The sequence below is a fragment of the Exophiala spinifera genome (assembly GCF_000836115.1).
Source record: "Exophiala spinifera strain CBS 89968 unplaced genomic scaffold supercont1.3, whole genome shotgun sequence".
Taxonomy (NCBI): domain Eukaryota; kingdom Fungi; phylum Ascomycota; class Eurotiomycetes; order Chaetothyriales; family Herpotrichiellaceae; genus Exophiala; species Exophiala spinifera.
In genome coordinates, this window is record NW_015622515.1 from 1,027,306 (window position 1) to 1,046,348 (window position 19,043).

A 19,043-nucleotide genomic window follows, 5' to 3' on the forward strand; every position below is an offset into this window, starting at 1 on the left:
ACTTGTCCCGCAAAGTCGTCTTCACAGTGTGTTATGACCTTTGCGACAGTTAACTTTTTCCATATTGAATCTACCATGGATTTGCGCAGGCTACCGTCTTAATGCTGAGGATTTATTGATTTGTTCGTACTCTTATGGGGACGACGTGAAACAATATATAACTCCCCCGATCGTCTTCTTCCACACGATGACCACGGATCTTTGTCTTCTCTCACGACAACCTCGCTGAACCACCATGGCCCCTCGGTATGGAAACCAACCGTATCACATCCAACAGAATCACCTCCAGTCGCACCAGCATGGCGCACTTCCTCCTCCGACCCATCTTGGGACACCCTCCTTCGGCGCAGCCGGTTCATCAAGCGCAAGCCCGTTCGCTTTAGCTGGGAATTTGAATAATGGCTTCGATCGCAACATGCTGGACGGAGGAGTCTTGCCTGGTCAGATGGGACAAATGGGCTTCCCCAGAGGAGGGCCTGTCCAAGCTCATCAAAACTATGATGGCCTAGGTGCTCCTCTAGAGAACAAGGACGACGCGCGAATTCGCAACGTCTGGAAGCACAACCTGAAAGAAGAAATGGCTACGCTCCGACAACTTGTCGACTCGTATCCGTATATTGCCATGGTGCGCATCATTCTCGGGAGAGATTCAAAGCTGGTACTGACACTTTATTGTAGGACACTGAATTCCCCGGCATCGTTGCGAGACCTATCGGCCAGTTCACTACCAAAGCAGACTACCACTATCAAACACTTCGCTGCAATGTAGATTTGTTGAAGATGATACAGCTCGGAATTACGCTATTCAAGCCCGACGGCAGTCTTCCACCTCCCGACGCAGTTGGAGCAACAAAATCACAGTTTCACGCGAGCCTTCTCCCTACACCTTGCACCTGGCAGTTCAACTTCAGATTCTCTTTGGAGACAGACATGTATGCTCGAGAGTCGACACAGATGCTTACAAAAGCTGGAATCGATTTCGACAAACATGCCAAACACGGAATAGAACCAGAAGATTTTGGGTCCCTCCTGATCAGCTCTGGTCTGGTGCTCGATCCTGACGTTCACTGGATTTCCTTTCACTCGGGCTACGACTTCGGTTACCTTATGAAGTTGATGATTTGCAAACCACTGCCTGAAGATGAGGCTCAGTTCCACAAGTATCTCGAGAAGTTCTTTCCGTCGCTTTTCGACATCAAATTCATGCTCAAGCATGCGGGGGTTAGAGGTCAGGTGAATAGCGGTCAACCGCTGACACAAGAAGCAGCCATGATGGTGCAACGGATCATGACCAAATCTGGACTACAAGACATTGCCGAGGAACTTGCAGTTGCGCGGATCGGCCAAGCACATCAGGCTGGTTCAGACTCCTTGCTTACTGGGCAGGTGTATTTCAAGATGAAGGAGAAGATCTTCAACGGAACCATCGAAGAAGACAAATACCGGCTCCAAGTTTGGGGCCTGAACGCCCAAATGCCCACAGGTGGACCGAGCGCTCCCAACATGAATGGTGCCACCTTCTACAACCACAACGGAACACCGTCGACTCCTCAGACAGGCAACATCGGTATGGCGGGTGCTTCACACACGCCAGTGCCTCACGGTATGATGGGAAGCATCACGCCCGGAGGTTTTGGAAATTTCTCATACTCAAAGACGATAAGTTAGGATCCTTTCACGGGCGATGAGCAGGAAATGGATCCGGTCCCGCATTATCGAGTTGCGGAGTTGGGGCGTGAGATAGACAGGGGGGTCATTCATAAGGAGATAGGCAAAAAGCAGGTTCCTCCAAAAGGTCGGAATAGGCGTTCGACCTGGCTTGGTCGTGGCCGCGGTCGTGGTCGTGGTTATGGTCGTGGTTATGCTCATGGAGCTTCAACCGATATTAGCTGCGGTGCTCGAGGCTCTCGGCCCAATGGACACTCGGTCTCTATCGCTGGTGGTCATGGACGTGGTCATGGTGTGTCTTCTTCATCAAATGGACATCGGCGTGAGTTTTCCAACGATGGCATGACGAAAGGAAGGAAGAATTCTTGACTTTCGTGAATGACAGCTCGAGGGCGCCGGGCGCGAGGCACAGGAGCACAGGCACTAGGAAAATGCGGCATCTGTGTATATGAATAGTCGAGTGTTTAGTATTGATTTACAGCGCTTCTTTTTAGTTGTCTTCTTTTTCAAATCGTATCAATTGAAAAAGCAAAAACCCCTCACTCGCGATGTCGGGGAGTTTCTTCAGCCCTCTAGTTGTTTTCCTAAGGAGTGCGTGCAACCTGGCATGCGACATTGAAATGGAGTTCACCGATCTTTCAACAATACACGAAACGTAGAGCAGAGGAGAGGATCATGCCTTGCAGCGATGGACATGATGGAGAAGACGTGTTTTGTATTTTCTCAACATAAACCAATCATGTTCGATGAGGATTAATTATTACACTATTAACATAAATATCCGCGGTGGTAGATATACAGATGTTGCCTCGGGCGGCCAACAATATACACATCGTCGACACACAAAAAAACGCTCCTAAATATCGAATCATCAAAGTGCCACCCTCACCCCCGCCATTTTGTCGTTCGCTATGCTCGCTCACAATGCATCAGCTACATGCATGCCATTGTCGTTCCGTGTCCTCTCTCCCTCTTGTACATTTTCGCTCGTGGTGATCGTACAATATAATACACACTGGGCTGATTTGATCCTTCAACTCTGTCTCCTCCGTGACGGGCATGGCTCAACGCCAAAAACATGAACATGAGATGGGAAGACGGCAGCTCCCCGGACAGAGCATTTACCGTCCGAAGATCATTCCGGGGTGCCAACTCGTCCTGCGTGCTTGTCCTTGTTCCGAAGAGCCGGCGCTGCTCCGTCTGTGCTCGTCGACGGCTTGCTCGGCGCCCGGCTGGGCCTTGTGGGACAGCGGGATGTCGTAGATCCTAGGCGGCGCCGCGGGCTCGTCCGTTGGCAGGAGGAAGTCGGGGATGTACTTTTTGAATTGCATTTTTTTTATTTAATTGGGGTTTTGATGTTTGTGTTGTCGTAGGTCTCTCGAGGCTGAAACGGTTCTCGTTCCCTGAAAGTGTTTGTTGTCACGAAGCGGTAGAACGTAGAGTGTGGAGATTTATTGGTGGTTGGACAGGTGTGGTGGTGGTGACGTTTTGGGGGAGAGACTCTCTCGAATTGAGACAATGCCCAGTGGAAATCTTTGTCGTTTGTATGTATGGTGGAAGAGAACAGCGACAAGCGAGTGCAACTTCGGGGGTCATATATATACCTACACGTAAGGTACCTGGGCAGGTACCTGGTATACTTTTTACCATGTCACGAGGGAGGACCAAAGTGCATCGAGGGATCCGATGCCCCAAAAGAGTCTGTCCACAAGAGAGACAAATGTCAAAGTAGAGTTGGCGTCATCTCCGGCACGCGCCCTGCGTTGCGTGGTCGTACGAGAAAGCGAGAAAAAACGAAATGCGAAATATCACTCACTCACTCACCTTCGCAGCGCATTGCACATCGCGCACAGGGCGCGGATGGCGCCATGGATGGTCAGGCAGGCCGAATGGGTTTTCCAAATTGGCTTTTTCTCCCACTAAGCCACCCAAGAATAGAATCGACGGCGGACTTTGGCGTAGAGTCTAACGATGAGCCAGATGTTTTTCCTTGGGTGGCTTGAAACATCGATCATTCCAGCAGAGATGGAAACGAAGATCGCTGACAAAAACGAGAGTTTGAAGAAAAGCGTGAGTGACTTTCGTACAACTAACAATATTGACTACTACGAGTGGCCGGAAGGGATGGAATTCTTGCGGCAAATATGACGTCAACAACGCGCAGCCTTGCTCAGCCTTGCCGTACCTGATGATGGGGTCCTTGTTCCACGGATGTAGCCCTGTACCGACCAACCTCCTACTCATACTTCGAGCGACATTGTACATTGTGAATTTCACTTTATTATGTGACGTCTATTTGGATAGGGCCGTACTGTCCACTGAGGGACGTCCTGCATCTAGTCTACTACCACCAGTGTCAAACGCTATGTTCGGGATACCATGGTCGTCCAGTACGCCTGGCAGATATCCTCCCGCGATGTAGTGTTGTTATAGACATTGTACGAGTCCTGCGGACCAAGGAGTGATATTTCCTTGGTGCACGAGGAGTTGCAACTTCGATAATTCCGGCTTCGCAGTCAATGATGATAGGGCCGCCTTCCTAGGGTTGCCTCGTGTCGAGGAACGACTCGAGCAATCTTTTCTTGCGAGCGTCCAAGGCCTTTTTGTCCTTTCCCTTGAGTTTGTCGTCGTTTTCCGAGCGAATGACGATGGGTGCGAATATATCGGCAAATGAACCAATCAGCTTCCTTCGTCGCTCAGGCTCTGCGGTGTCTTGCTCTGTTCCAGTGGCCGAGACCGAGGAGATACTCTGGGCCCGTCTACGGCGGAGTGCAGAAAACAACCCTTTCTTGCCCGGTGCTTCCTCAGAGTATATCGAGGGTTCTGTGCCCGACTCAGAAGACACGGTTGATGCCCGTGAGCGTCTTGAAGGATCAGGAGAGGCCGGATGTGCGATTGGATCAGCGACTGGGGCACCGCAGGGTACAAGCTCACTGATCAGTCGGGTCAATAAGAAGGTAACGAAGGTGAAGGACACGCTGTGGATGGGATGATGCAACAAAGGATCCATGACCGTATCTTGGAGTTCTTCTGGGGGAGGCTCGACCTTTCCTTTTTTCATGGTCGACAGGCGACTTTCCACCTCGGACCACACCTCTGCAGGAATGATGCCGTCCTGTAAGGATGCGAGAAACGACACCAAGACCTCAGCCAAAACTTCGAGTCTGACGATACATGGCAGATCGGAATTGAGACAAGCATCGAGAGGACTTGCGGTGTCGAGCGCCTCGCGGACAGCTGCTAGCATGTCTGATCGTTCATCACCTTCGTGGAAGGTCCATGTTTCCTTGTGGAACGGCCAGTATATGCCTACATTCTCGTATTGCCAAGGTGGAGTGTCCCCGTCATGGAGCATCCCCCATTCTGCGACCGAGCGTTCGACATATACTGGGATGATCTCAGTAAGAACATATAGCTCCTTCGGGGCAGAATGCTGACTGGCGAAAGCTTGATCATTATGTCCAGAATATGTTCGCAGCGGCAGTTTACGAGCGCCACCCTCGGGCGCCTGTACCAACTCGCCAAGATAACGAAAGTAGACAGACGGCAGCCAGTTACCTTTTACAGGCACGAAATGATCCCGTCCATTTTCAATTCTAAGCACCAATACGTCTTCGAGTGCTTCCTGTCCCCAGTTCAGCGCTTTCACTAACTCGCCTTCAGTGATGTTGACCAGCAATTCGACGGTCGTGGTTTCACCGGGGAGTAGGCTCATTGATCCTCTTGGGTCAGGGGGCCCCTTAACTGGCTGTTGCATTATTTCAGGGTCGGCCCTCACTGCCAGCCATCGCGGTGCGATGGAGGTCTCCTTTCCTGAACCCGTAGGCCGCTCGGCAAAAGAGAAGGATGCTGTGATCTGTCCAGTGTTTGCAATAGTGATTACCCTTCTCTTTCTCACAGCATACCGGACATCATCAAAGCTTACGGCATTCAGGTCTGCCGAACCGTCAGCATTCGATGTTTGTCCATCGGAGTGGTGGTCAACTACCACTGTCAACGCCGGGCGGCCTTCATTTTCGGCTTTGTCAAACTCTCGAGCCACTTCTTGATATACCTTAGCTTTTAGCTCAGGTATGACTGCATCGTAAGTCACTGTGAAGACAGCTCCCAGTGGCTTGTGATCTGAAGATAATACCCGTTGGTGCGAGACGTAGCTGTTGAGCTCAATCATGTCGCCATAGTCTTCATGCGTACGTACCAATTCGGCATCATTGCATTCATCGTCACGTTCGTCGTATTCGTCATAATCGTCGCCGTAGGCCATACCGTCGGTATCTGGATCATAGTCAAACAAGACGTCCTGCTCAGCATTGGCTTGGTCGATGCCTCGAGCTTTCATGGATTCGTCTTTCTTGCGAGCTTCTTCGAGCTGTTTAGCCTTCTCCTCGTACAGCTCTTTGTCGTGACGAGTGCGATACAGAATACGGTCGCACCAGCTGGGGCTTCTCTTCTTTTCTCCCGAATCAAACATGCCCACGCTGCCCACGTCGTATTTGTAGGTTGGCAGAAAGTTAATTTCGCCTTCCCGCCAGCCTTCGTGAAAGGCTTTCCGAAGTTTCTGTTGAAGCCTAAGCTGGTCATGTGCCAACAGCGACTGGATGGTGACATGAAGTGAGGCCGGGTCGGATTTGGGATCGAGTGGAGGATCGGCGTCACTCGCTGATGCAGGTCTCTCAGCATCAGTTATCTCGTAGTGGGTAGACGGCTGAGTCGGCTCGTCGCCTGAAGGAGGTTTGACGTAGCCTAACTCGCTGTCTATCCGTCGCTTGGACTCATTCTGCAGATCATACTCGTTTCGAGTGTGTAGTAATAACAACCTCCGGACGTCTTCCCCTGGAATGTCATCTAGACGATAGTTCAAATCACCGAACCAGAACGCGAGATCCTCGTCGCCAATTTTTTCCTCTCCTCCCTCAGAGCCCTCTCCCTCTATGTTGACGGGTGTAAATCGAGTGCGATTGAGAATCTGAGTCGTGTCCCATAACCGGCGGTTCAAGGCGGTCTGATCTGCTCCAGCAGCAAGATGGCAGTTGACAAAGCATAGCCGCGTCGCCTCAGCCACCACGAGCCTAGCCGAGACTGCACCTTTATTACCGAGATAACCCATCAGCCCAGTTCCGACCGACGTTGTGCTCACTGAGCCGAGAGATTCGGCTAATTCGGGCGAGGCGTAGATCAGGAGAAGTAGCCCAAGAAGCTGCTCCTCTGCCACTTTTTTATAACCACGAGGAAGAGCTCGTTTCAAGGCTCGTTTCCACTTTTTGCCAGGATTGGGATCAGTGTAGGGCCGAATTGCTTCGGCCATAGAAGATAAATCAAGGACCTCCTGTAGGCCCAGAACGTATAGGTCAATCTGATCATCGTGGGACTCGCCTGGCACATCATTTTTCGGCAGTGTAGTCTTCTTTTTCGTCGTCCTTACGCGAGCTTCCTGAGATTCGATTGACTCGATTTGCTCGTCACTGTCAGAATCATCGTCGTCGTCATGATCACCATGAAGGGATTCGCCGGACAAATCTTGGGAGAGACCCCTCACTCCATGACCCCCGACAAACCAGGCGCCTAGGTCCTTCTCCGTACCACTAATCGACGCGACGTTCCAACTACCAATCTTGATTTTCATCGACCTCTTGCGTACATACTCACTCTTCCGGGCCCTAACAGCAGCAGATAACGACTGAGGTAATGTGGTCTGAGAATCTCCAGAGGTTGGCGACGGCGGATAAGCTCCCGGTGGCGGGCCAGGCTTCGGCGGCTTTAGACCCCAAGGATCCGAGGACCTCCATGGTTCTGGGGAGAGTCGGCTGCCATCAGACCTGTCGGCTTTCAAGGACATTGCTTCCTCGCAAAGGATTGTCCCTGGAGATGGTGTGTCCTGCAGTCCAATACCGCCTTGTGCGCTAGCTCATGGCCGCCGAGGGTGATCGTCTGGTGGCGGCAGCTTAGCACTGCATGAAGCTGTACAGAAGAAACACGAAGCCACCATACATGATGGAAGGAATATCGGAGGAGATGTCTGTTGTTTGATTTACTTTTTACCTTGTCAATGATGCATGGTCGCGTGGACTGAATTTGGTTAATGACATGTTGGGCGGATGGAGATTTGGATCCGTGCACAGCCACCACCATCATGAGCGCGCGTCACGCTGACTCGTCCCTCGAGATCTGGATCAGCAGGCTGTATGTTCAGTGGGGAGTAGTACGTTAACTAGAATACCCTCGCTTTGTGTTGTATGATCAACATACATGGGCTTGCTAGTTTGTCCATGTTTCCGCCTATTGAGCCTATTCCGTCCCTGAGAGTCGAGCAGATTCTAAGCGAGCCTCTCTAGGCACCCGGCGGCCTCGCTCGGCGTCCTTAGTCAGGTAGCCTCATTAGCCTGGGCCAGCCTACGCAGGGATTCCCAAGGCGCCCGTGCCACTATCCTAGGTACGTAGGTGGGCACCTAACTCTAGGTGGTTAACTAAGTTAACTAATACCTTATAAGTCACTTGTGGTTACTATTAGGCCGCCTTTGATCATTGTTTGACAAACAAAATGAAACGAGATAGGCCCGCGCCTTTGCGTCACTGGCTCTTCGGTCTAAACATCGAGACAACAAACATCATGAGCTTTTGACAATCGCATCCATCGACGTCCCCGGTCTTTCGGTCTTTATTGTGGTATCCTGCCTGGGATTACCGTCGCCGCTTACTTTCTCACTGCACGCCATGTCCCTGTTCCGGTGACACACCTTCATTCCAAGATGAATACACGGCCCATCATCGACGAGTCCTCTGGGCCCATTGCTCTGTCTGCCGCCTTCAACAATGATGCGAGTTGTTTCGCCGTTGGTCTTGACACTGGTTTTTGTGGTGTGTATGATCCGACAGATCTAGTGGTACGCATGCTGACCTTACTCAGTATTCAATTCCGATCCATGCGAGTTGAAAGCCTCCAGAGGTACAATCCCCTGGCACACGTTCATTCTGCGACTAAGCTGGAACAGACCTCAATGCCGGGATTGGCACAGCGGAAATGCTGGGACGGTACAACTATCTGGCGCTCGTAGGAGGTGGAAAGAACCCCAGATGGCCACAAACAAAAGTATGCTGTGGTGCAGTCAGGACGATATGATGCAGACGGGACGTTGCGCTGATATACCCCCCTAGGTCATGATATGGGACGATGCGAAACAGAAGGTTGCAGTTACACTTGAATTGAAAACTGCGGTCCTCCGTGTCCGACTAACGAAGTCCTGGATTGCCATTGCGATCCAAAACAGCATACATCTGTACAAGTTCTCCTCACCCCCCGAACGAACAGCAATCTTTGAAACTGCAGACAACCCTCTCGGACTATGCTGTCTAGGTGCGAGCTTGGTGGCATTTCCAGGTCGTTCGCCGGGCAAAGTACAGTTAGTCGAGCTCGTATCAGGCAATGTCAGTATCATCCCGGCGCATACCTCAGCGTTACGAGCCATGGACTTGAGTGCAGATGGAAAAGTCCTTGCAACGGCCAGCGAGCAGGGAACATTGATCCGCGTGTTCTCTACGTCAAACTGTACCAAGATTGCCGAACTACGAAGGGGCGTGGATCCTGCTTATATCTTCAGTATTGCGATTTCTCCAAACTCCACCATGCTTGCAGTCACCTCCGACAAGTCGACTCTGCATGTGTTTGATCTCCCTGTGTCCTCCATTCCACAGCCCGCCAGCCCCAGAAGCCCGCGGCGGTCACAATCGCCGCATGTTCCCGGTGATGAGGACACTGCGACCAACCAGAAATGGGGGTTCTTGTCCAAGATCCCATTACTTCCACGTGTTTTCTCCGACATCTACTCATTTGCATCCACGCATTTCGAAATGGGCGATGAGAACGTAGGGATTAACGGGTCAACCTTGTCTTACCTTCCTGCTCTGGGATCGTTACCCCATCGCCCACAGAAAGGCATTTTGGGATGGATTGATAATGCCACCATGATTTGTATCGGCACTGGCAGAGATGCCCGATGGGAGCGTTTCAGAGTGGGAGAGCGCCCTGGGATTGCAGACGAAGGCCAAAGATCAGTCTGGAGAGATGGATGGAGGAAATATCTCGGCAGCTGAAATACTGGCTGGCCAACCTGAGAAAGACATTGAGCTGACCGCGAATCCCAAAGACATCCCTACCGGGTCCCTAGTCACCACTCGGGCAGAATTTTGTCGCCGAACCTTGGGAACTTACTGCTGTTAAGCAGGGCAGTGATGGTCTCTGTGGAGGGTGATTTTGTCCGATTCCAATTGGAAATGGTGAAAGCTTGCCAGAGGCGATTGCAAATCTTCGGTATGCAGTACGCAGGCTGCACTTGGAATCGCTAGTTTCGCACACAAGAACGGCAACAGGATCTCCCAACGACCGAAGCTCCTTTTCCGCCAGAAAAAATATGGCATTTGCGTTAGACCTTTTCATCGGTAACGACGAGCTCGTCCTTCTGTTGAGATGAAGAGAGTATTGGAAAATCTAGACGAAGTGCTTGGGTTGAGAATAGGTGGCCTAGGCAGGCTTGAACAACGGCGAGGATGATTTTCAAGATCATAAAAGAGATATTGTGCTAAATGAGAAAGACGAGAAAGCCAACTGAACCCTAGTGTTTGAGGGTTTGCTACGGAAAATCCCGGCATTTCTATTGCGATTCTGCTGCAACTGGACTGATCAATCATCAACAATATGAGAACTTGACAATCTCTACCTCCCACGTCTCGTGTTTTGAGTTACAGGCCTTGTTAGAAGAGCGATGGCATCGTACGAATAAATGGGTACATGCTGCTGAGAGTCTGTCGGGGTTTTGGGGCTCCGGCGTTTGGTTTCTCGAGTCACTGACGTGCTGTCAACATGTTCGCTCGCATCGACATTCTATCTCACCCATTAGCCAAAGAGTGTGGAATCGATATGCGGCGCTTGGTATCAAGGTACGTCAATACATCTCCAGTGATTGTGTTTCAGGTGTCATAATACCCTCAGATGCACTGTCTAGATATCAGACGATGACTTGTCTCGCTATGGAATTGCAGGGAGATATCCTTGCATTGCCATCCGACTTCCTCGCGTTCGACATAGGTAAGTGTCTCACCACGGGTCTTCTCCTGCTGCCAGGATAGTCCTGTCCTGTCACAAAGAAGGAGCACGCATTGCGTACAAACTCGTCTACCCCTCGCCACCAAGCGCGAGGCGATCAACCGCAATCTTGGCGTCTGCATCACACAATCACAACCACCAAGTCGCTTCTCGAGCAGCCCCGCTGTCCGTTCATTCGGAGGGACATCGATTGCAATGTTCAATCCATCAGGCCGACGCGTCGAGTCGTCGACCAAGTTTCCCAAGAACGACGGTTCGACCTCTCTTAGCCTTGGTTTTCATCAAAGAGGATTACTTGCTCTTACTCATACTCCAAAATCCTGTTGCATACGCTCACAGGCTCCTGGGTCAACTACACGCTGTCTTGGCTCGTGCTCAACAAGCATTACAACTGGCGCCAGTACTCGCACACGTACACAAGGTTGGGCAGCAATACATCGACGACACAGTTACACAGGGGCAAACTATAGGGGGCCTGTAGGGAGTCAAGATCAACATTTACAAGAACACCTCTCATCAAGGATAGAGCCCATGTTTCAAAGGAGTGACTTGACTATTCAACTAACTAACTAGCTCATCTAGAGCCCCCGCCAGCATCACAGAGCACAGCAGCAGGGCAAGCGATTAACATCGTCGTCCACATCACCTGGTATGAAGCCGACAAGAGCTCCCAATGGATCGTGACACTATCTTTGCATCTGGCCATCCATCCGATACGCTGTCCTGGGACGGCCCTATGCATACCGAAGAACGTCCATGGTCATGGCCACCCTGGTAGGTGTGTGAGGGAGGTTGTCGGCGTCGTCATTTAATGCTTCAACAAGGCATGAACGTCAGCGAGATATGCAACACACGAACATGAGACAATGATACGGCACCAAGAAGAGAGAACCAGGGGCAACACATACGGAGCAGCAAGAACATCCATTGCATCCGGAGGTCTCGTGGCCACAGGTGCTGCAGTGAGGATCCATTGTTCTATGAAGGTTTGGGTTATGGTCTGGGTCAAAGTATGACTTTGTCTTTGGGCTGTGTCTGTGTTTTCTTGTTCGATATCGTCGTGTCTAGATTCAATATCAAGATGTCCGTGAGAGAGACGGGAAGAGAAGAAGAGGAAGAAGAAGAAGATTACATCCTCACCCCGGATGTCCGAGTTTATATACCCTTTTCCACATTGCTTGGTGTTCGTCGTCTGATCCAAAGTTGCATGCCGATGCAGGACTCCGACCCGGTCGTGGTCTTCCTCGACCCACGCTCCTGCACAGCGGTGGGATTATGGACGGTCATGCCGTGGGATGTACGAGTAGAGAGAGAGAGCCACAGACCATTGCATTACATCGAGGTAATTGATTGAGCTGCACCTGACCTGTCCGTACCAGGGCAACGGGGAGATTTCCTCCCACGCTTTCGAGGGCTCGCTCCCTCGTTCCGAGTGCGAGACGAGTGCCCACTACCCCCCCCGTCTTGAAGCCTGTAGGCTGTGATAACACGTCCCAACGCTGCACGGTACCGACTCCCTCCTCTTCTCTCGAGCCAATCACCCGCCCCCATGGGTCGGGATTGACAGCAATCCCGCAAACCATTGCCCACGCGTGCGTGCCCGAGGCTGTTCGATTGGGGGCGGCCCCCTCTGGAGAGAGTTTCGCACACCTGTGACCAGTTTCGACGATCCGTGCCGTAATGGGCGTACATGTGCTGGCATTGCTGCGGGCGTTCTTGTGCCACCCACCCCCCAAAAATAATGTTGACTTTTCTCGACGGTCCAGAGGGAACTTCCACGTTAGAGAAAGCAGAGCAAGAAAGAAGACTTGCTCACTTGCTCTTTGATACACTCCAGGTCCCCCCCCGCCCGGTCGCGAGTTGCAGGCCAAGCGCCGTGGTGGATAAAGCAATACAGCAACTAGTGATTCCAGGTGAGGCAGTCAGTCCATGACACGTCCTACCACCTCACGTGAACTCCTTTTGGGACAATCCATGTGCTTTTTGGTCTTCTTTTTCATTTTCGTTCCCGCGCTCTTGGAATTGATACCTGCGGTACAGCGTCGTCTCGGACGTCTCAGCGGCTTCCTCCACTGCCGCGATCCTCGTGGGAAGCTTTTGCAACCGGACCCTCCCCCCCCCCCCCCCCGTGGATGCTGTCTCCGAGTTTTTTGACATCATCTCGATCATGGGGATAGGTACAGGCAGGAAGGATGATGATCGACTTTCTCTCGTTCGGACGCTCAGCCCAACGATCGATCGCCACTTGTTGGTGACGAGGAGAAACGAAAAAAAAAAAAAAAAAAAAAAAAGGGCCACGAAGCCACTCAGCTTGATATCCAGACATTGTTTCAAAGTTGGACCCCGGCTCGTAAGCGTACGATTGATTATTACCTTTGTTCACCTCTCTTTTCAGTCGTGGGGGTCTTCTGGTTCATTCCTTACATATTGAACCTCCAGAGGGTCCAAGCGACAAAAATCCCCCTTTTCCGTTCCCGGCAGACGACCCGTCACTCGTTCTTCTGTACAGGACCTATCCTCTACAAACCCTTGCGGAGGTCTCTCTACTTTACATAGCCATGTAGCCTCATACCAGCCCAATCGTCAAAGCGAGTCAAGGCGTTGAGCTTTTACCTGAGATGCCTCACTGGCCTTTCTACCAGGACGCGATCACATTTGAAGGGTCCTGTCATTTCTCTGAAGCTGAATTGAAAAGAAAAGTCTAAAGCCTAAGCCGCCATCCATAGGTCCTAGACTAGAGATCTAGTTTCCAGCATTCCTCGTCCAACTTGCAATAGAAACAATTGTTGTCGGGAGCACTGAACATAATTTCCCGTGGTCTCATATCCTTCTTGAGCTCGTATGAAGAGCTCAAGTTCGTTCCCACCTACACAACCTTCCAACGGGGTCATTTAGCTGCAATTGCTCCTCGTTCAGCACCTCCGCGCCATAAAGCAAAAGGAATAAACGTTCAAAATCTGCCGCCATCAAGCCTGGGCTTGGGTCCAGAAATCAAGGCTGGCAATCACATCCTCACCGCTCTCATCTTCGTAAGCATACAGAATCTGTACAGTCTTAGCACATGCATCACATCAAGCACAGTTCAATCACCTACCTCGCGCGTACTGGAATGAAGCATCCTTACGTTCTTGCCGGTCATGACATGGATCAACTCGCTAGTTTCGATATGTCTGATCTCGATGAAACTCGGCTCGAACGCCAGAATGTAGGGGTAGTTTAGAGCAAATGCCTGTGGTGTTCCTTCCCACGTTATCTTCCAATCTTGTCGAGCTCGCCACCCATTCCTATTGACGAAAAAACTGAAGTCGGAATAATTGAGCAGGAACTCGCCGTTGAGCCGTTCGATATGGATCGGCTTGACATTTTCTTTCCTCGTGACGAAGTCAAGGGACGTGTCAGCTTGGTCGAGAAGTGATTGCCGCTCTGTGGTTTCCAAAGACACAACTTCGAAACCCCTGGCACACCCAACACAGAGCGTTGATCTCAGGTAGTGCACAGACGTGGACTCGGCAGGAATATAAAATTCCTTGCTTATGTTAGCAAGAGTTGCTTCTGAATTCGGGGGAAACCTTACCTTGAATGGCTTCAAAGCATCTTGGCCGCTCGCAAACATCTTACTAATAGCGGGCTTCTTCTTGCCTTTTGTTAGGTCATCCATCGGCTCGTACACTTTGATTGTCGTTGACAGAGCCGATGTCTTGACAGAGCAAACCAAATGCCTACCTAATCCAATTCCAGCCTTGAAGAAGTTGGCATGGCCCTGGATCTTTCGAGGTCGTGTGGCCAGAGGGTTCTGGTTATTTGCATCGAGTGCTTCGAACGGATAAGAGGTAAGTGTTTTGTTCGAAAGAACCAAAAGGAGTCTATACTCCTCCAGAGTATCAATTTGAGACACCTGAGTCGCATCAAGGATTCGTCTTGGTTTGATCGACTTATCTTTGGTGAATCGATCGGCAATGTAGATCCCATTGTCAGTACCAATAATGAGTTTTCTCCCACCATCAGTTGGCACAAGGCAATTGACACGGTTTTGGGCGTTAAAGAATCCTTCACAGAGAATTGTCTTCGTATAAAAATCGCTGCTGCGCTCTCGAAGTTTGCTCTGCTGCGCTTCCACCAGTTCAATGAACTTCTTACGTTGTGTAATGGAAGTGGCGTAGAGTTGGAGCTCGTAAGCGCCTTTGCCGAGATGGCGGAAGGTGACGGGATACACTTCCTTCTGGCCAGGGGTGCTCGATGCCGACGATTTCGCACCCGGTATGAGACTTGAGGAAGGACGTTTTGCGATGCCCAATCGAGGAATAACCTGATCCATTTCGGCAATAACCAAAAGTTCCAGGGGGATTGGTTTTCGATAGACCCTCAATTCTTCTCTCTTGTTCACCGTCTTGACCCTGCACATCAAGACGGCGTGGTCAAACAAGTAGACTTGCACCTCCGCAGTATCGGTTGGGGACTTTTTGAAACCCATTTTGGTCAAGATGACACGATTTTCCTCGGTGAGCTTCAGGTCTGTATACTCTCCTGGATTCCACTTGAGCGACTGATTTAATTGCAGCAGGTTAAAATGATTTTCAGCCTTGCCGCTCTCAGCGTTGACCCGAGCGAGGAAGTCTTTGATAATCCCGATAGCCCTGGGGATGTCCTTCTTATCAGGGTTGTCGTCCTTGGTATATTTCAGTACATTGTCAAGTAGAAGTGGATACCGAGCTAACCGAGTCGTCGGTTTCGTGAGATACCCATTAAGCTCTAGCTTCCTCGACTCTTTGAGTCTTTCAGTCTCGTCGACGAAACGTGAAAAGGCCGGATTTGCCCCCTTCTCTTTCTCGAACTCATACTTGCCGTACATTTGATTGGCGCCATACTTGATGAATGGGTCGAATTGGGGAACCCATTTCAAGAAAACATCACCGATGCATTGGACCACATGCTGCTCCTTTTGTCTTTTCGACAATTCATCTGCGAATTTGCCGTTGACTGCTAGGACTTCGAGACAATTGCCGAAGACGGTGCGCACAAACTTTTCTCGCTTTTCTTCCTTGATTGGAGACACCACATTCCCCAAGCCGCGCAAGGGTCTTATCCAAAAGTCGCGTAGGTATTCCAGGTCCTTGACAAAGTCGCGCTCTGTGTACATGATTTCAGATATGACTTCCTGTCTCTTTTTCTCTCGATCATCAATTCTGTCGGCAACTTCTTTCGGCACGCTGTTGATCCAGAGTTTCTGTTCCTGGTCATCATTGTCGTGAAGACTGCCTCTTGAATTTGAGTGCCTCAGACCTGGCTGTGGTTTCAGATTGAGTCTCGCCTGCTGTTCTAATCTGCGAGGACATGCGATAGAGTAGCAGAGATTTTCTCTTGTGCAAGTTGGAGAATAGCATTCTGTGAGTAAAGTGAAAACTCCATTGACATCCTTCGATGATGCCTCCTCTCCCAGGGTTTCTTTGAATTGGTACACCTCTCCAGGCGCATCTCTTAGACGATGTTCATAGGTGACATCGTGGAAAAATTTCTGCGCGTCCAAGGCACGACCCAGAAGCAGAGCCAGATTGCGATCGGTTGTTTTTATGATATAGGCAATCAAGTCAACTGCTTCCGCACCTGTAAAGGCATTTTTGTAAGATAGATCGTTCTTCTCTCTATCGCCCACACCAATACGTTCCTGAAAAGCACTGGCTACACGCGAGAGGAGAGCGGGATATACCAACGGCGACTTTCTCTGAACAACAGTGCTTGTCGTGCTTTGACTCGAAGAATGGCTGGAATTTGGGGGTCGTTGCTTCATACTATCACTGCGTGACCCATTCATTGTAGTTCCCGTCAAATCAGAAGAACCAGAGGCGATAGAAGCCGATGACACAGTCCGTGGAGGGGCACTGCTCTCACTAGGACGGCGTGCACGGTGTGTTGGCGCGTATGCCGGTGAGCTTGTTGGATTTAAGGACCCGTCTAGAGATACCTGGTCTGCAAAGGGATCACCTTCGGACTCTCGGCGCCTCCCAGGAACAACCCTTCCACTAGTCAACTGTTGTGTATGATCACGATCAAACGAATATGAACCCATGGACATTGCGCGATCGTCAGGACGTTCAGGTATGTGCCGGCCTTGCGCAGTCGTTCTAGATGGGCCCATCCCGGTATATGGCTGCTGTCGGAAGGCACTCGCCGTACCTTGCTGGAAACTATTCGGTGGAGGTCGGTACCCAATAGTAGGCTCACCTGGTCTCACCATAGAGCGTGATCTGTATGAGTCGTTGTTCAGTGCTGGAGGCGGCATCCTGTTGGGGAGAGGCCTGCGCTCGTATGGATTGGGTATCATGTGTGGCCCTCCTGGACGTGGATCCATGCGTTGAGGAGGGGGGTATGGTCTCCGATCTGGAAACATTGGAGCAGGATTTTGCGGAGGTCTTGGATGACCCGTCCCGTTCATGTAAGGCTGGGCTGGGACTGAGCCGTTTGCACGGTCGTAATTCTGTGGAGTATGCCGCACGGGAGGAGGCGGCCCCTGTCGCATAGACATTGTGTGCTGGGATGGCTGCATACCCATGCTCAAGCTGTTGGATCGATCGTACATCATCCCTGAAGACTGGGTCGTCATTGTTTGTGATCTTCCCGGGGGAGGCGCTCCGCCAAAGATGTTGTGGAAAGCGGCATCTCTCTGACGGTCGGCGGGGCCACTCCCATAGTTGGGGCTTCTCGAAGCATGGTAGCGCGACTCGGGACTACCATAGTCTGCCATGCTCAGCGAAGAGATAGCAGATGGAGGACAGCCTTAGAAGAGGAATGAATGTCACCGAAGGTGCATCGAGCGCGATGAGATGGAGTTCGCCAGGGGTGTGTTGGGAGGCTGTGGTGTGTTTTCTTCTCTAACCCCCTTCCCTGTTTCTGCTCGTCCTCGTGCAATATTTCTTGCCTCAAAGCTATCGCGTGTAAAGGCCGCCACCGGGCGGGAGTTAATCGTAGGATAGAGGAATGAACAAGTAAATGTGGTGGTTAATACTAAGATTGAGAGGTGTGTCGTGGACGGCGTTGTTGTAGGTGGACGGAGTTTCATGTGATGTTGCACAAATTCATGCTCCGCCCATGCCAGCAGGAACAGAGCGAAGAAAATGAGAAATATGGTCTGAGGATGTGAAGATAACTTACGAATGAATGGGATATAGCCGTCGTGCTCGCAGTTGTGATTCTAAGTTGGAATAACGAGGATCGGCCGGCCGACACAGACACGAGCCTGCGCTTCAATCTTATTGGCTCCTTCCCCAAAGCTTTGGCTGCGACTGACGATCTTGAGAGCGCAGGCATATCTCTACACATTTACAACACCTCGACTGACGTTGTCGCACATCTCGTTGGATCCTGCCTTCCTACACTCGTCTCCCTGATCACCCATCTGAATCATCGAAGAGCACCCTTGAAACCCAGGCAAAATGGCTGGCATCATGGAGACACCAGGTAACGAATATACACCTAGCTTCGCACCTTTTTTTGGAATGGCAAGTTATGACCCTGAGCTTCTGACTGTGAGGAGGAGCTGACCATTTAACAGGCCGGCATTGCGTCTGCAGTATGTTTCTCCGTCTTTTCTACTTGATATCTTTACTAACGCCAAACGCGTTGAAGATGATATTTGGATGTACGATCTATGCCCGCGAAGCCCAATGATGATTCCAATACTAAAAAATCACAGGTTTGGGAGCAGCGTATGGGACGGCAAAAGCAGGAATTGGCATTGCTGGCGTCGGACAATATCGTCCTGATCTAGTTATGAAGGTATGACATGCGTTGCAATTCCTTTTCCAGCACAAAGTTGACAAGGCGGTAGTCGTTGATTCCGGTGGTTATGTCTGGAATCATCGCGGTCTATGCTCTTGTAATAGCCGTCTTGATCGCTGGAGACATGGAACCTCCCCCAGCGAAGCACTACAGCCTCTTTACCGGCTTCCTGCATCTGGCCAGTGGTCTCAGCGTAGGGTTGGCAGGGTTGGCCGCTGGCTACGCCATCGGCATTGTGGGCGACATGGGTGTGCGAGCTTATATGCAGCAATCCCGGATTTTCGTGGGTATGGTGCTCATTCTGATTTTTGGCGAGGTGCTGGGACTTTACGGTTTGATTGTCGGCTTGCTCCTGAACTCGAAGAGTTAAGCTACGATATTGGGGGGTTCCATGAGCCTGGTAAACCTCGCACGAATTATAACACGGTGTTTGTGCTTACGCGGAGATAATAAGTCGTCGACGATCATGTATTAGCAATATCACATGCATGGAATTGAGCATCGC

General features: G+C 50.9%; 6 protein-coding genes across 6 annotated transcripts; 3 read left to right on the forward strand and 3 right to left on the reverse strand.

Annotated features, from left to right (window-relative positions):
• Nucleotides 1-235: 235 nt before the first annotated feature.
• Nucleotides 236-1,668, forward strand: PV08_04121 (uncharacterized protein; the record flags this gene model as incomplete). Its single annotated transcript, XM_016378470.1, has 2 exons — nucleotides 236-625; nucleotides 679-1,668. 2 exons carry the CDS (start codon nucleotides 236-238, stop codon nucleotides 1,666-1,668), a joined length of 1,380 nt encoding a protein of 459 aa, XP_016237147.1.
• Nucleotides 1,669-2,789: 1,121 nt separating this feature from the next.
• On the reverse strand, nucleotides 2,790-2,999 carry PV08_04122 (uncharacterized protein; the record flags this gene model as incomplete). The annotated part of the gene is made up of 1 exon (XM_016378471.1): nucleotides 2,790-2,999. One exon carries the CDS (start codon nucleotides 2,997-2,999, stop codon nucleotides 2,790-2,792), a length of 210 nt encoding a protein of 69 aa, XP_016237148.1.
• A 1,208-nt stretch (nucleotides 3,000-4,207) lies between these two features.
• PV08_04123 (uncharacterized protein) lies at nucleotides 4,208-7,504 on the reverse strand (the record flags this gene model as incomplete). Its single annotated transcript, XM_016378472.1, has 1 exon — nucleotides 4,208-7,504. One exon carries the CDS (start codon nucleotides 7,502-7,504, stop codon nucleotides 4,208-4,210), a length of 3,297 nt encoding a protein of 1,098 aa, XP_016237149.1.
• Nucleotides 7,505-8,414: 910 nt separating this feature from the next.
• PV08_04124 (uncharacterized protein) lies at nucleotides 8,415-9,756 on the forward strand (the record flags this gene model as incomplete). Its single annotated transcript, XM_016378473.1, has 4 exons — nucleotides 8,415-8,523; nucleotides 8,573-8,611; nucleotides 8,658-8,755; nucleotides 8,821-9,756. 4 exons carry the CDS (start codon nucleotides 8,415-8,417, stop codon nucleotides 9,754-9,756), a joined length of 1,182 nt encoding a protein of 393 aa, XP_016237150.1.
• Nucleotides 9,757-13,731: 3,975 nt separating this feature from the next.
• PV08_04125 (uncharacterized protein) lies at nucleotides 13,732-17,504 on the reverse strand (the record flags this gene model as incomplete). The annotated part of the gene is made up of 3 exons (XM_016378474.1): nucleotides 13,732-13,809; nucleotides 13,860-14,291; nucleotides 14,340-17,504. The coding sequence occupies 3 exons, from the start codon at nucleotides 17,502-17,504 to the stop codon at nucleotides 13,732-13,734; spliced, it is 3,675 nt and encodes a 1,224-aa protein (XP_016237151.1).
• Nucleotides 17,505-18,192: 688 nt separating this feature from the next.
• Nucleotides 18,193-18,908, forward strand: PV08_04126 (V-type proton ATPase proteolipid subunit 2; the record flags this gene model as incomplete). Its single annotated transcript, XM_016378475.1, has 5 exons — nucleotides 18,193-18,285; nucleotides 18,312-18,329; nucleotides 18,386-18,398; nucleotides 18,453-18,535; nucleotides 18,588-18,908. The coding sequence occupies 5 exons, from the start codon at nucleotides 18,193-18,195 to the stop codon at nucleotides 18,906-18,908; spliced, it is 528 nt and encodes a 175-aa protein (XP_016237152.1).
• Between the last annotated feature and the right edge of the window lie 135 nt (nucleotides 18,909-19,043).